Source organism: Hypanus sabinus, chromosome 8, assembly GCF_030144855.1.
Source record: "Hypanus sabinus isolate sHypSab1 chromosome 8, sHypSab1.hap1, whole genome shotgun sequence".
In the NCBI taxonomy this organism is placed as follows: domain Eukaryota; kingdom Metazoa; phylum Chordata; class Chondrichthyes; order Myliobatiformes; family Dasyatidae; genus Hypanus; species Hypanus sabinus.
In genome coordinates this window covers 56,348,942-56,366,035 of record NC_082713.1, presented here as the reverse complement: position 1 = coordinate 56,366,035, position 17,094 = coordinate 56,348,942, and the positions used below count along the sequence as shown (strand labels likewise).

General features: G+C 44.0%; 1 protein-coding gene across 1 annotated transcript in view; it reads left to right on the top strand.

Moving 5' to 3' along the window:
• LOC132397750 (amine oxidase [flavin-containing]-like) overlaps window positions 1–17,094 on the top strand; it is a 69,433-nt gene that overhangs the window by 27,429 nt on the left and 24,910 nt on the right. Inside the window, exons 6-9 of the mRNA XM_059976514.1 lie at window positions 120–261; window positions 1,292–1,441; window positions 4,299–4,458; window positions 10,144–10,240. Coding sequence (XP_059832497.1) covers window positions 120–261; window positions 1,292–1,441; window positions 4,299–4,458; window positions 10,144–10,240 — 549 coding nt within the window. The remainder of the gene's footprint in view (window positions 1–119; window positions 262–1,291; window positions 1,442–4,298; window positions 4,459–10,143; window positions 10,241–17,094) is intronic.

The window sequence follows — 17,094 nt, the reverse complement described above, 5'->3', positions numbered from 1 at the left end:
ATAATAATCTTCTCACAGGAGGGAGTCTTTTGACTCCCTTTTTTAAAACTGTCTGTTTTAAGGTGATCATAGAATGGAAGTTACGTTGACCAGCAGACTGACTCTATGTTTAATTGCAGTGTGGCGAGAGAATTTGCAAAACTCTTCGTAAATGTGAATGTTACTTCAGAGCCTCATGAAGTCTCTGCCCTTTGGTTCTTGTGGTATGTGAAACAATGTGGAGGGACAAGGCGAATATTTTCCACCACCAACGGAGGCCAGGTTTGACAGCCCGATACTCACTTATGTCTTACAATTTTGAATGACAATTAAGATAACTAATATGACCCAAAATTATTTAAGATTAATTTAATTAACTTAAAACTTAACTTCAGCCCAAAAAAGGAACTCAGTAATAGATTCTGCATTTGAACTTGTGAAAATTTCAAAGCTATGAGCTGTGTCATTTTTCCAAGACAGAATACAATAAAACTTGATAGCTCACTTTTATTATTAATGAAGGTAGTTTTAATGCCAAAGCAATTTTATTTGTACTCCATGTTCCAGTATTAACTGGCAGTGGTACTGTCTTGCAGAATATTCCTACATAAATGAGTTAATTCCTGATTAAGAGTAGTGTCATAAGAATGTCATGTGAAAACATTAAGCCTCTGTCAGTTGTATTATCAACAGTAATTTCTAAGTCATTGGCAATTAAGGAGTAATAACATTTATATTACATTATAAGACCATCTGAGTTGAAATCTTTGTTACAATGCAGATTAGGAAATAAAATTTAAGTTCTTGACAATTTGAACATCATTGATGCATAGAGATGTGGATCTGGACTTTGAAGTTGATGGAAATAAAGATCAGAGGAATGTATGCTGAACTGTTCAATAATTGTTACTCATTTTACATGAGCAGACTCTACCAGTTAGTTCTGCAGACATCCATCTTCAGGTGCTACTGAGTATTGAAGTATCCAGGTCACATTTTATGAAAAATTAAAATAGAGTATCAGTCTTTTGGCCAATTCAATGCATACTGAGCAAAATAAATAATCCTAATGCCATCCATTCTGCTAGATTCCTTTACCCATTAATCTAAATTATTATTAAATGTTAATCTGGTCACACCTTCAATCATTAATTCTAATAGCACATTCCCTAGCCTCAAAATTCTCTCGTATCCAAAAATACCTCTGGGTCTCTCTTCCAGAATCTTTTTTAACTGAATTTTTATGGTGTTCCTTTCACTGTGTTTTTTGTTGCAAGATGCAACAAATTGATATTAATCTTCTGTTCCTCAGGAAAGGAAATTTATTGGTGGTTCAGGACAAATAAGTGACCTTTTAGCTGAAAGAATGAAGGATAGTGTGAAATTGTGCAGGCCAGTGGTGGGAGTGGATCAAGCCGCCGGATCTGTCCAGGTGCAGACCTTGAATGGAGAGAGGTACAAGGTGTGTGAGCACGTAGTCAAACACAGTGATTGTATGTATCAAGCCCAGCATCCTGTAAAATAATACTATTTCCATGTTTAACTTACAAATGAAAGTTACTGCAGTAAAGTAAGGATTTATATATATATATATATATCAATATTCTTTAAAATGTCTTTCATCATTACATCCCCTCAATCACTCAAGCCATTGCTGTTTTCCCTGGATCAGGTATGTGCTCCAGAATCCTTGTCATAAAATAAGCTGGAACACCTCTCAGTCTCCTGGCCATCTTTCTTCCCTTAAAGCCTCCACCTCCAGTGCATAATTCTCCGAAACCTCCACCATCTCCAATGGGATCACACCACCAAGTACACCTTTCCTTCCCCTCCTCCACCTCCACTTTCCGCATTCAACAGGGATCGCTCCCTACGCGACTCCCTTGTCCATTCGCCCTCCCCGCTAATGTCCCTCCTGCCATTTATCCTTTTCCTTCTCTCACCTTATCTCCTTACCTCCCCATCACCTCCCTCTGGTGCTCCTCCCTCTTTTCTTTCTTCCATGGCTTTCTGCCCTTTCACCAACTTCACAGCCCTTTATTTCATCCCTTCCCTCTCCAGATTTCTCCTATCACCTGGTGTTTCTCTCTCCCCTCCGACCACCTTTTAGATTTACTCCTCATCTTTTTTTCTCCAGTCCTGCCGAAGGGTTTCGGCCCAAAATATCGACTGTGCTTTTTTCCATTGATGCTGCCTGGCCTGCTGAGTTCCTCAAGCATTTTATGTGTATTGTTTGGATTTCCAGCATCTATAGACTTACTCTTGTTTATGACTGGATCTCTTCCCTTGACATACATTATCAAATAGATGTTGACAGGACATCCTGAGACTACTTTGTGGGATCATACCATGTAATAAATTAGTGGCTGTTGTTTTTTTCCTATAAAGCACCAATTTAATAGTTGTCATCCATTTTACATGAACAATTACTTGAGGAGCTTTTTTCAAGTAAGCTAATGAACCTTAGATTAATATATAGCTTATTTTATTTCTTGTATCTCAAGGACGGTAATGACATCTTTCCATAATCTGGGGAACCATTATCAGCATTGCGTTCTACACAACAGCAGTTTCCACTTCACTAAACATCATAATAAACTATCCTGCAACCTCATTCAAAGAGATAACACCATTGCCAAATGATTGCGAGTTTTATACTGTGTACATGCATTAGAAATAAACTTGACATTCCCCAAGCTTCTTTCACAGCCTGTAGGTAGAGAAAATATTTAACTGTTTATTGAAAACCCAAAATCTTGAGGTGAAAAGCTATTGTGTGCTATTCTACAAAACTTTCAGGCTGCTGTAGTTGAAAAAAATCAGACAAAACAGGATATTCAAGGTCATGATTATTGTTTTCTTAAGAATGACAATGAAAATAAGGGATGGATTGAAAGTGAACAATAGAGGAAATGAAAGAAGCCAAAGTCTCCTTTATTCTGAGATTGGAATTCAACCCTCCGCAGGTGTGGTGAACTACGTGTGCCTGTCTGGACATGCCCCTGCTGACTGCTCCTGTGGCTCCTCCCACAGACCCCTGTATAAAGGCGATCCAAGGCCTATGCTCTCTCTCAGTCTCCAGGACGTAGTATGATGGTCACTCACTCCTGGTTCCTTCTTCCAGTCAATAAAAGCCGATATCTCGCCTTACGTCTCAGGGTGAGTTATGCAAGATTCACGTGGGAGACTACTTACCACTAAATGTTCTTGTGTACCTGAGTCCTTTTCTTTCCCTGGTCAATCTGACAGTTTGTTGCACCTCAGTATCCTAGTTCTACTTTAGATGTTATATCTGCTGACACGTGGACTGCCTTCAGGAGGCTGAATCCACAGAAAGCATCTGGACTGGGCCGGGTCCCTGGTCATGTACTAGACCTGTGCTGACCAACTGGATGGCACGTTCACTGAGATCTCTAACCTCTCACTTTGGCAGTGTGTGGTCCTCACCTGCTTTAATTGGACCGGTGCTCAAGAAGAGCGTGGTAACCTGCCTCACTGTCTATCGCCCAGCTGAACTTACATCCACAGTGATGAGGTGTTTTGAGAGGTTGCTGATGAGACATATCAGCTCTTGCCTGAGACGTGACTTGGATCAGCTTCAATCTGCCAATCAGGGCAAAAGGTCCACAGCTGACGCCATCTCATTGCCTCTGCAATCAGCCCTGGAACTTCTGGACAGCAAAGATGCATATATCAAGATTCTCTTTATGGACTATAATTCAGCAGTCAATACCATCATCCCCTCAAAGCTAATCAATAAGCTCCAAGACCTGGGCCTCAATACCTCCTTGTGCAATTTGATCTTCAATGTCCTTATTTATCGGTCTTAGGTCATCCGAACTGACTTTCCAGACTCGATTTGCCATATACTTACCTGAGGTGCACTTCGAGAATTCATTATAATAAGCATAGGCTGCTGGTATTTGTAAAGTGCTGGTCGAGCCGCATGCCATCAATGTACTTAAGGAAAATCCTATTTTGCAATGACAGTGATAACAGTACAGCAAATTCTGTAACTGAACCACTTTTTTACATCGTGGCTTGAATATATATGTCCAGGACTAGTGAAATGTTATTGGAGGATGCTAATTTTGCATAGAAATTGGATCCATGCAATTGAAAATCAATTTGACCTGGAAGAACTGATGTTTGCAATCTCTTCTGAGTCAAATCACTCATACACATTCACACACGCTCCACTTCTGACTTCACTTTTATAACTTTTAGTCCTTCAGTGCTTCTGTCATCTGAAATTTTTATTCTCTTGTACAATATTACCCCAATTACTCCCTGATTAAATCCCTTTCTGGTCTTTCTAGGCAGATTATGTCATCAGTGCTATTCCACCAGCTCTCACCCAGCAAATCCACTACAGTCCTCCAGTGCCTCCGCTGCGAAACCAATTGATCCAGCGTGTGCCAATGGGCTCTACCATTAAATGTATGGTTTACTACAGCCGGCCTTTCTGGAGGGAGAAAGGTCTGTATAAGTTAAGAGACATATACTGATTAGAAATGGGCACAGAATAAAGCCAAAATGCATGCTGATTAAAATTAAAACCATAATTATTTAGATTTATTTTAAGTCCATGGGACATCTCAAATATTAATATATAATAAATTAGTACAGCTAATTTGTGGACATTTGGAGACAATCAGGTTTGGAACTGTAAGGTGAGGCTTGACAAGGGAAATCTCACTAAATTAATTAATGCCGTGGATCCTTTACATTCAACATTGAAGGTAAAAATGGTTTTAATCTAATATACAAAAGATATGTAACCTTAAAATGTACAGTGTTAATTGTTGCACATTTGCACATATACTGTTCTTTACCATTTATACTGCAAAACATTAAAATATTGCTATATTTTGATTGCAAAAATAAATGCAATGCTCTGCCACTTTAATACCTGACATGTAGAACATCGTTAGAATGCAGCAGACAGTAACAGTGGTGTGACTGGGTGGTCACGTTCAGTAAACAGAAGCTTCCTTCATAACTTCCTTCCTGGTTCCTTTACACTTGTCTGCATGATTTTGATGAATAAGTCAAGCGTACTAAAGAATTTATTGACTTTAATTTTTTCCTACTGCATCAGTTTATGTTTGCAGTATAATATGAATAGCAAATGTATCTGGTTATTACAATGTCCCCAACCATCACTGCTCAGGTGTGCTCCTAGCAAAAAAAAATGCATGCTGGACAGAAAATAGGTAAACTTACAAAAAATTATCTCTGATTTTTCCTGTACTGTAATTGTTTCTGAGTCACTGAGTTGCAGAGATCCATTTTGTTCATTCCACCCCTCCCTCTTCTCTCCAACTTAAACTTTTAAAAATTCTCACTGTTCTAATAAATGTCAGGCATGTCCTAGTATCCATCCAGCTAATAGGACTATCCTGCCACTCATTTCCAACTCATAGCCTGCAGCCTATTTAAACCAAGCCGTCATCCATAGTCCTTTTTTCACCTAACGGACCAGCCAGCCTCAATCAGTTGTTCTAGTCTTCCGTTTCCTTGTTGCTTTGTTGTGTTATATATCTGCTCTCTCTTGTTCTGTGGTCCCACGTGGCTTGTTATTTTTCAGTTTATTAGTAAAATATTGTTTACTGCTAAATCATTTCCACTGCTTTGCTTTTTGGTCAAGCCTCCTCTACTTTTCTTGACAATCAAAGGTCAGTGGCCTAAAGCATTAGCTCTGTTCTGACAGGATGGGTGAACCAAAGATTCACCCAGCAAAGTGTGCTCACCTACAGGAAGTCTGCTGTTGACAGGAGCACATGATCCCGAAGCAGCAGGAGACCATATGCCTCCTGCTCTCCACTCTCACTCTTGACACAGCAACCCCATGCCAGCCAACCTCCTGCACTCGGTGCCCCAGACTCCAGTGCCTGAATGCTTCGCCAGATTCCCAACACAGTGCAGCCTCTTCTGGTCCCAATGTATCTATGCATTGAGTTCCAGTCATCTCTGCCTTCTGCAGACAGAGCTAAGATTGCCTTTGCCATCCCTCTGCTGACTGGGTGAGCTCTGACCTGGGCCGTGGCTAACTGGCTCTATAAAATCACCAATTGCAATAAATGTGAAGAATTCACCACTGAGATGCGCCAGGTTTTAGATTATCCGGGAAGTGGAAGGGGGCAATGGATCAGGAACTTCGCCTGTGTCAAGGCTTATGTACACTGATGGACTACACCACAGAATTCACGACTCTACTCGTGGAGTGCGGCTGGAATGCGGAAGCACTGCTGGCCCATTGGCATCGCAACCTCTCGAAGCACCCGAAGAATGAGCTGTCCACCCGGGAGATGCCTACAGACTTTGGAAGCCTCATCACTCTGGCCCTCTGAATTGACAGTTGTCTTATGGAATGATCCTCCAGATCATCAGTAGAACCCCGGTTCTGTTCTCAGAGCTATTGCAGAATGAAAGACCCTCATCATCAGTGTTTACAGCACCATTCAGGGACAGGGAGTTCCCTTAACCCACCCTGCACGCCCAAGAGCATGAGTATCAGAAGAGAAATAACTTGTGTGCTTACTTGCAGAGCCACCTATCACTCACACATCAAATGTCCACTGCATCTGGGAAAATGGCACTACCAGGTAGAAATGAGAGGCTTTCTGCCTGGCAAGCCCCACCCTGCCTGTCCTTCCAGCACCATAGCCTGACTCATTCTCACTGTCTTCTGCCACACCCCAATGTCTCTACATGCACAGCAGGCTCTGGTGGATTGTGCTGCCTTATTAACTCACCCAACACTCCTCTCATCTGGCTCTCCACTCACAGCCCTCACTTCGCCCGGTCATCCGATGCACTGCTGATTTGGCGACCCTTCTGCCTGTAACCGCAGCCGACTTCACACCATAAATCCATGGAGATGGAGGAAACTCTCAACCTCACTAAACACCCACTTGGATACCACAACCTTACCATCACTTTCAGTAAAAGGGAAGCCAGCACACTGCCACCTCACAGGCTACACGACAGCATGACTGACCTCCTCCCAGACACCACCCCTCCCCGAGGTTGTCTGTGCTCCCTCTCCCCTCCTGAGACCAAAGCCATGAATGACTACATTGCCGAAGAGCTGCCGCACTGCTTCATTTGACCATCACAGTCCACAGCCAGACTTCATCTCTGCATTGACTACTGTTGATTCAACAAAATCATCATTAAATACTGCTACCCTCTCCGCTTGATCGATAGTGGGTCCAAAACATCCCGCAGGGCTCAGATCCATATCAAACTGGATCTCCAGAGCGTGTACAACCTGGTCCGCATCTACCGGGGGATGGATAGAAAGAGGGTGTTCATAACACTCACTGCCCATAATGAATATTTGGTGATGCCTTTTGGACTTCCCAGCAGTCCATCCATTTTCCAAGCCTTCATTAATGAGATGCTCAGAGACACACTACACAGGTATGTGTTCCCCTAACTTGCCAACACACTTTCATTCTCCAAGGGCCCCCAAGGCCACCTATGTCAGGTCTGTACAGTCGTTCAGCATCTCGTGGAAAGCCAGCTGTACTGCAAGTTAGAGAAAAGGCATTTCCACACCCCAATCACTTCCTTCCTGGGTTATGTTCTTTCAGCGCAAGGTATAACCACGGATGCAGAGAAAATGCATGTGTTGTTCAATAGCCCCCAACTGTGCTCCCTCAAACAGCTGCAGTGTTGCTTGGGCTTTTCCAGCTTCTACTGCCATTTCATCAGGAACTACAGCCAAAATGCCGCTCCTCTCACTTCCATTTCATCAGGAGCAACAGCCAAAATGCCGCTCCTCTCACTTCCATTTCATCAGGAGCAACAGCCAAAATGCCACTCCTCTCACTTCCATTTCATCAGGAGCTACAGCCAAAATGCCGCTCCTCTCACTTCTTTTCATCAGGAGCTACAGCCAAAATGCTGCTCCTCTCACTTCTATTTCATCAGGAGCAACAGCCAAAATGCCGCTCCTCTCACTTCTTTTCATCAGGAACTACAGCCAAAATGCCGCTCCTCTCACTTCCATTTCATCAGGAGCTACAGCCAAAATGCCGCTCCTCTCACTTCCATTTCATCAGGAGCAACAGCCAAAATGCCGCTCCTCTCACTTCCATTTCATCAGGAGCAACAGCCAAAATGCCGCTCCTCTCACTTCCATTTCATCAGGAGCTACAGCCAAAATGCCGCTCCTCTCACTTCCATTTCATCAGGAGCAACAGCCAAAATGCCGCTCCTCTCACTTCCATTTCATCAGGAGCAACAGCCAAAATGCCGCTCCTCTCACTTCCATTTCATCAGGAGCAACAGCCAAAATGCCGCTCCTCTCACTTCCATTTCATCAGGAGCAACAGCCAAAATGCCGCTCCTCTCACTTCCATTTCATCAGGAGCAACAGCCAAAATGCCGCTCCTCTCACTTCCATTTCATCAGGAGCAACAGCCAAAATGCCGCTCCTCTCACTTCTTTTCATCAGGAACTACAGCCAAAATGCCGCTCCTCTCACTTCCATTTCATCAGGAGCAACAGCCAAAATGCCGCTCCTCTCACTTCCATTTCATCAGGAGCAACAGCCAAAATGCCGCTCCTCTCACTTCCATTTCATCAGGAGCAACAGCCAAAATGCCGCTCCTCTCACTTCCATTTCATCAGGAGCAACAGCCAAAATGCCGCTCCTCTCACTTCCATTTCATCAGGAGCAACAGCCAAAATGCCGCTCCTCTCACTTCTATTTCATCAGGAGCAACAGCCAAAATGCCGCTCCTCTCACTTCCGTTTCATCAGGAGCAACAGCCAAAATGCCGCTCCTCTCACTTCCATTTCATCAGGAGCAACAGCCAAAATGCCGCTCCTCTCACTTCTTTTCATCAGGAACTACAGCCAAAATGCCGCTCCTCTCACTTCCATTTCATCAGGAGCAACAGCCAAAATGCCGCTCCTCTCACTTCCATTTCATCAGGAGCAACAGCCAAAATGCCGCTCCTCTCACTTCCATTTCATCAGGAGCAACAGCCAAAATGCCGCTCCTCTCACTTCCATTTCATCAGGAGCAACAGCCAAAATGCCGCTCCTCTCACTTTCTTTTCATCAGGAGCAACAGCCAAAATGCCGCTCCTCTCACTTTCATTTCATCAGGAGCTACAGCCAAAATGCCGCTCCTCTCACTTCCCAACCCAAATCACCTACTTCACGGGTAACCTGGTCTGCTGCCGTGGGCCACACTTTCAAAGAGTTCTGGAGATGCTTGACCACCACGCCCATTCTCCACCATTAGAACCCCTCCAGAACCAAGGATGATGGAAGGTGGTCCAGTCTACACGGTTCTCCAGTTGATGGATTCACATCATCGTGGACAGGGAGTGTAGTACCTGGTGAAATAGGGAAGGTACAGCCCAGAGAAGAGGTCATAGGTGCTATCAAGTTTCATCTTGTATCCACTGCTCATCAAAGAGTTCCACTGGCTCATCCTGGGCCATCAGGTACTGCCTCGAGGAGGGGGTGTCCTGTCAGGCACCTCCCAGTCTCCACCAGCTAACAGGGGTCACCTGCCACTTGTTTCCGACTCATCAACTGAAGCCTATTTAAACCCAACTCTTATCCACAGTCCTTGTTAAACCAGCCAGCCTCAACCAGTTGTCCCTAGCCTTCAGTTACCTTGTTGTGTTAAATACCAGCTCTCTCTTGTTTTGTGGGCACTTGTAGTTTGTTAGTAAAAAATATCGCTTACCGCTAAATCATCTCTGCTGTTCCGCTTTTGGGTCAAACCTCCTCTACACTTATTGACAATAAAAGGTCATTGGCTAAAACAATAACTTTGTTCTGTCTTCACAGATGCTTTCTGATTTGCTAATTGTTTCCAGCATTCTGTTTCCCTTCCAGATTTTCAGACTCTGCAGTTTATTGCTTGTTGCTTTTGAAGCTTTGCAGAACTTCCTTATTAATCCCTTTAGATGTCACTGAATTCAGTATTGCTTTGACCATCGCTGCAAAATTCAGTAATAACACCATTTAATGCTGTTTTATTAGCTCTTTAATGTGTCATACTCTTCTGTGATTCTATAATTCTAAGGCGATGTTTAGGCTAAATGTTCCTCGGGGGCTGGATCCTATCATATACACCCTGTAAACAAAGTATTTCCTGGTGTTCTACAATAAACTCTGCTTTTCTGACAGGTTTCTGTGGAACCATGATGATTGAAGATGAGGAGTCACCTATTTCCTTGACACTGGATGACACCAAGCCTGATGGTTCACACCCTGCAATTATGGGGTATAGTTCAATGAACTGAGGAAATGTCTTGTCTTATGTTAACCTGACCAAATTTAACACAGTGGCTGAGGGATTGGAGCAAGGGGCAGGAATTCAGATTTCTGGATCATTGGGACCTCTTTTGGGGCAGGAGAGACCTGTACAAAAAGGACGGGTTGCACTTGAATCACAGGGGGACCAAAATCCTGGCAGGAAGGTTTGCTAAGGCTATTGGGGAGAGTTTAAGCGAGGATTGCTAGGCGTTGGGAACCAAACTGAAGAGATGGAGGAAGAGGCGGTTGGCTCACAAATAGAGAAAGCTTGAAGACAGTGCGAGAGGGAGGATAAGCAGGTGATAGAGAAGGGACACCCTCAGACTGATGGTTTGAGATGTGTCTATTTTAATGCAAGGAGTATTATGAAAAAAGCAGATGGCTTAGAGCGTGGATCAGTACTTGGAGCTGTGATGTTGTGGCCATTACAGAGACTTGGATAGCTCAGTAGCAGGAATGGTTACTTAGAGTGCCAGGCTTTAGATGTTTCAGAAAGGACAGGGGGGGAGGCAAAAGAGGTGGAGGCGTGGCACTGTTGATCAGAGATAGTGTACGGCTGCAGGAAAGGAGGAAGACATGGAGGGATTGGCTACTGAGTCTCTGTTGATGGAAGTTAAGGACAGGAAGGGGTCAATAACTCTTCTGGGTGTTTTTTATAGACCAGTAACAGGGACATCGAGGAGCAGAAAGGGAGACAGATTCTGGAAAGGTATAATAATAAAAGGGTTGTCATGGTAGAAGATTCTAATTTCCCAAATATCGATTGGCATGTCCCTAGAGCGAGGGGCTTAGATGGGGTGGAATTGGTGGAGTTTGTTAGGTGTCTTCAGGAAGGTTTTTTGACACAATATGTAGATAAGCTTACGAGAGGAGAGGCTGTACTTGATCTGGTATTGGGAAATGAACCTGGTCAGGCATCAGATCTCTCAGTGGGAGAGCATATTGGAGATAGTGATCATAATTCTATCTCCTTTACCATAGCATTGGAGAGGGATAGGAACAGACAATTTAGAAAAGTGTTTAATTGGAGTAAGGGGAAATATGAAGCTATCAGGCAGGAACTTGGAAGCATAAATTTGGAACAGATGTTCTCAAGAAAATGTACGGAAGAATGTGGCAAATGTTCAGGGGATATTTGCATGGTGTTCTGCATAGGTATGTTCCAATGAGACAGGGAAAGGATGGTAGGATACAGGAACTGTGGTGTATAAAGGCTGTTGTAAATCTAGTCAAGAAGAAAGGAAGAGCTTACAAAAGGTTCAAAAAAACTAGGTAATGATAGAGAACTTGAAGATTATAAGGCTAGCAGGAAGGAGCTTCAGAAAGAAATTAGCAGAGCCAGAAGGGGCCATGAGAAGACCTTAGCGGACAGGATTAAGGAAAACCACAAGGCATTCTACAAGTACATGAAGAGCAAGAGGATAAGATGTGAGAGAATAGGACCAATCAAGTGTGACAGTGGAAAAGAGTGTATGGAAACGGAAGAGATAGCAGAGGTACTTAACGAGTACTTTGCTTCAGTACTAACTACGAAAAAGGATCTTGGCAATTGTAGGGATGACTTTCAGAGGACTTATGAACATTTGGAGAGGCATTAGGATTAGTCAGCATAGCTTTGTGAAAAGCAAAACTGGCTTGCCTACAGAAGGCAAAGAGTGGTTGTAGATGGGTCATATTCTGCATGGAGGTTGGTCACTAGCGGTGTGCCTCAGGGATCTGTTCTGGGACCCCTTCTCTTTGTGATTTTTATGAATGGCCTGGATGAAGAAGTGGAGCGATGGGTTAGTAAATATGCTGATGACACAAAGTTTGGAGGTGTTGTGGATAGTGTGGAGGGCTGTCAGAGGTTACAGTGGGACATTGATAGGATGCAAAACTGGGCTGAGAAGTGGCAGATGGAGTTCAACCCAGATAAGTGTGAAGTAGTTCATTTTGGTAGGTCAAATGTGATGACAGAATATAGTATTAATGGTAAGACTCTTGGCAGTGTGGAGAATCAGAGGGATCTTAGGGTCCAAGTCCATAGGACACTCAAAGTTGCTGCTCAGGTTGACTCTGGTTAAGAAAGCATACAGTGCATTGGCCTTCATCAATCGTGGGATTGAGTTTAAGAGCCGAGAGGTAATGTTGCAGCTATATAGGACCCTGGTCAGACCCCACAAGGAGTACTGTGCTCAGCTCTGGTCGCCTCACTATAGGAAGGTTGTGGAAACCATAGAAAGGGTGCAGAGGAGATTTACAAGTCTGTTGCCTGGATTGGGGAGCATACCCTATGAGAATAGGTTGAGTGAACTCGGCCTTTTCTCCTTGGAGCGATGGAGGATGAGAGGTGACCTGATAGAGGTGCATAAGAATATGAGAGGGCATTGATCATGTGGATAGTCAGAGGCTTTTTCCCAGGGCTGAAATGGCTTGCACGAGAGGACACAATTTTAAGGTACTTGGATATAGGTACAGAGGAGATGTCAGGGGTAAGTTTTTTACACAGAGAATAGTAAGTGCGTGGAATGGGCTGCTGGTGATGGTAATGGAGATGGATATGATAGGGTCTTTTAGGAGACTCCTGGACAGGTATATGGAGCTCAGAAAAATAGAGGGCTATGGGTAAGCCTAGTAATTTCTAAGGTAAGGATATGTTCACACAGCTTTGTGGGCTGAAGGACCGGTATTGTGCTGCAGGTTTTCTATGTTTCTATGAAACTTCAAGTGGTACTTGGGAACAATGTAGTTACATCAGACTTGCCAATTTCAAGCTAATGTAGAGGTCATTCAGTAGTAAATGAAAAAGTGCAACATTTAACTGAAGTTGTGGAGTTTATTACCACTGGGGATGTCTTGAATTTTTGCTGCATGCAAATAGTGATCTGTATTTTAAATTTTAATAGCCAATTAAAAAAACATATCTACATCTCAGAGGGTGCAGGGCCAGCACAGCATGAGCAGTCCTAAAATGTGAAAAGTTATGTAAGAAAGATTGTGCCAAAGTTCCACGTGTTAGAGAGAATATTAACTGCTTCTTAAAACATAAAGTTTAGGGAAATCTTATTGTTATAAAATTTTGTTGCTGCTCACACACATCAATGAACCTATCTACAATTCACAAATATTTACTCATAGTGAGAGCAATTCCATGTAGCAATAAATATTATTGGAAATATCTGCTTAAAATAGTGATTGGGATAAAATATAAATAAGCTATTATTTGCATTTTTACAATGTCTTTAAGAATCAAGGACTTAAAAAGAAATTTTATCAAGTAAATTGATAGTAGAGTACATAAAGAGGACTAAGACTAATGTAAAGGGGGTTTCTTCTTTTTTCTTTGTTACTGTGGATGAAATCAAAATGGCTTCTTTGTTTTGTTAAAAGCAGGAATGCTTCCTTGTTGCCAGAGAGTGCTGGAAGCTTGTTTGGGTTAAAATTTACTGATAACGTGAATTGTATTCCTTTGTAAACCGATTGGGATTAATGTTGTTCTTTCTTCTGAGTCTGTAAGCTATTGTTGGCGGGCTTTTGGGGAGGTTGGCGCGAGGGGTTGAGAGAGAGAGGACGTGATGCTGTAAACTGGTTGAGGAACGGACCCCAAGCAGGGGTCCAAGGCCAGGAGGTACCCCGAGGAGAAGAGATGAAGATAGATGTGCTTGGTTGACCACTTTGGGTGGTCCTGAGCTGCGAGACGAGGAGTTCGGAGGGGATCGAATGGTGGCCAGAAGACTTCAGAAATTGAGCTCCAACGGTTGTGCACAAAGTGGTTTGGACTTTGATAAATTTGGCGCCTTTTCTTTATTTTTTTTCCTTCATATATACTGTATCATTATTAATCACTTAGTTATAGTAACCTTTATAAATTGTACTCATTTAATCGCATATGGTGTACTGTCTGTTTTTGGGCGAGGCGGGGACATCACACAGCATCCACACCAGCTGATTACCCAGTTTGGCGAGGCCGAAGGCTGCTCCCCCTAGACGAGAATGAGCTGAGCGAGCCTGAGGCGACCCAGGGGGTTACATTGTGGGGTACTCGTCCGGGATTGATTTCTGTGGAAGCTATGTGATCGCCCTCTTTAAATTATGTCTGCGGCGAAGAGCTGGTGTGCCTTTGTGGGTGTGCGATTGCTGGTTATCGCTGTGTGTGTGTTGGGTGGGGTGGTTGCTGTTGGTAGCCTGGAGGTCGTTGTTCGAGTTCCGACTAGTGCTGACGAAATGGTGGTGGGACCATGGGCTGTCCGTACTGTTTGGAGAGTGAGGAGTGACAGGTTGGGATGTTTCAGCAGTGGTGGGCTCTGCCCGGTTGTTGGAATAATGTCCAGCCCTAAAGAGGCGATGGCCTGTCTGAGTGGTGCGGTGGTTTAAGGTGCTGGATCTGAGGAGTGGATGTTGCCAGATCCCGATGAGTGAGGCCGACAAGGAGAAGACGGCCGTTATAAGTTCCCTAGGAGTCTTCCAGTCCGAAAGGATGCCACAGGGCATATCCGGAGCCCTAGCAACCTTCCCGCGGGGCATGTGGAAGACCATGGGGGATGTGGAGGCATTTGGATTTTTGGCGTATGTGGATGATCTCTTGGTATTTGGATTTGCCTCAGGAGAATATGAAGTGAGGTTGTTGCAGGAGCAGCTGAGAACTACAGAATCAAAGTGTTTTCTGGACACAGGGCTGGCGAAGGTCGCAGCTTGTGAGTGACTATCTCTACAGAATCAAGTTTGAAATGAAGATGGAGAAACTGGAGAAAGTTGATCTGGAAGAAGTCATGAGGAAGAAAAAACTGGAGAGAAGTGCAGTGAATACTGAACTGCAGGCTGACCAATCTTTAACTGCTGCTTTTCAGGTCGGGGTGGAAGAAGCTGTTGGAGTAACTGCGTCCCAGATTGACATGGCCGGGATGCGTGAGTCAGAACTGCTGAGCCTGTGGTGAGAGTTGGAGGGGCCAGAGAAGAAGCTGATCTCTCAATTGCAGGAGGCTGAAGAGACTGCAGGAGCAGTGCAGGTCACGTTTGGAGAAGATCAAACAGCAGCTACTGATCGCAGAAATGAGGAAGAATACAGATTCAATGGATGATGTGCTGGATGTGTGGTACATGCTGCCTTTCCCTTGATTGAGGAAGAGACCCTTGGCCCTTCTCCCACTGAGTCAGGTGTAGTGGGGAGGGTTAGCTGTGTGCAGTGCGGGGCATGAGTGAGAGGTTGAGAGAGGAGTTGGTAGCGGGCCCGAGGTATCCCCAGTTGTGTCCGAGCCTGAAGGGTTTAGATGAGGGGGTACGGAGGTCTCAGAAGGGTTAGGGAACTCCCAGATAGTTGGCCTATGTAGCGCCTGAGGAACAGGGCGTGAGATTTACTGTGTGGGGAGGAGTCGTCACTGTTTATGCTTGGGTTAGGGTGTGTTGGCAGTAAAGGTGGTGAGTTATTTAATAGTCATGAGGACATGACTTTTATTTGGTGGGGGGAGAGTGTAAAGGAGGTTTCTTCTTTTTTCTTTGTTACTGTGTATGTAATCAAAAGGGCTTCTTTGTTTTGTTAAAAGCAGGAATGCTTCTTTGTTGCCAGAGAGTGCTGGAAGCTTGTTTGGGTTAAAATTTACTGATAACGAGAATTGTATTCCTTTGTAAACCAATTGGGATTAATGTTGTTCTTTCTTCTGAGTCTGTAAGCTATTGTTGGCGGGCTTTTGGGGAGGTCGGCGAGAGGGATTGAGAGTGAGAGGACGTGATGCTGTAAACTGGGCGAGGAACGGACCCCAAGCGGGGGTCCAAGGCCAGGAGGTACCCCGAGGAGAAGAGATGAAGTTAGATGTGCTTGGTTGACCACTTCGGATGGTCCTAAGCTGCGAGTCGAGGAGTTCGGAGGGGATCGAATGGTGGCCAGAAGACTTCAGTAATTGAGCTCCAACAGTTGTGCACGAAGTGGTTTGGACTTTGACAAGTTTGGCACCTTTTCTTTTTTTTCCTTCATATATACTGTATCGTTATTAATCACTTAGTTATAGTAACCTTTATAAATTGTACTCATTTAATCGCATATGGTGTACTGACTGTTTTTGGCAAGGCGGGGACATCACACAGCATCCACACCAGCTGATTACCCAGTTTGGTGGGGCCGAAGGCTGCTCCCCCTAGACGAGAACGAGCTGAGCGAGCCTGAGGCGACCCAGGGGGTTACACTAAATTATGGAGTAATTCACAGGTGGATGAACAGGTGTAGATATGGCTGAGGTAACTGGGAAAAAAAACTCTAAGAGGGTAAATGGAAATGATGGGAGTTAAACTTAAGAAAAAAGCAGAGCCTTGGTCTGTTATTAGAATGGGCTACCATTAGATCAGAAGCAAGAGATGGCAGTCGCTGATCTGGAGCAACAAGTAAACTACTGGATGAACCCAGTGGGAGAAGAGGAATTGTTAATGTACTGGGTCAAAACCATGCACTAGCATCATATAAGATCGGTGAGTTGTGTAACTATATACTTGGCAGATGGGGAGAAATAGCAGGGGGAAGCGACTTCGCTTAATTTCTTTTCATTTCAACATTCTTCCAATCAGCTGTGTTCCTGGAAGAAAGTTTTAATTAGGAGCAAATGGAAGCTTGAGGCTGAAAGTCAGTTAATCCTGAAATAGATTCTGACCTTTGATTTGGATCATCCTCAAAGGCTCAGCTGGCACTTCGTGACTTGGACTGCAGTCGTATAGAAATTTCAAACAATCTACTTTGGTTTGGAGTGCCCAGAAAATGTAATCAAGCTTATTTCTTATATCCTATCGCAGTGCGAACAACCAATCAGATTACAGCTAGGATGTCACACTACTTTTTGCAGCTGATTATTTCCTACCTGT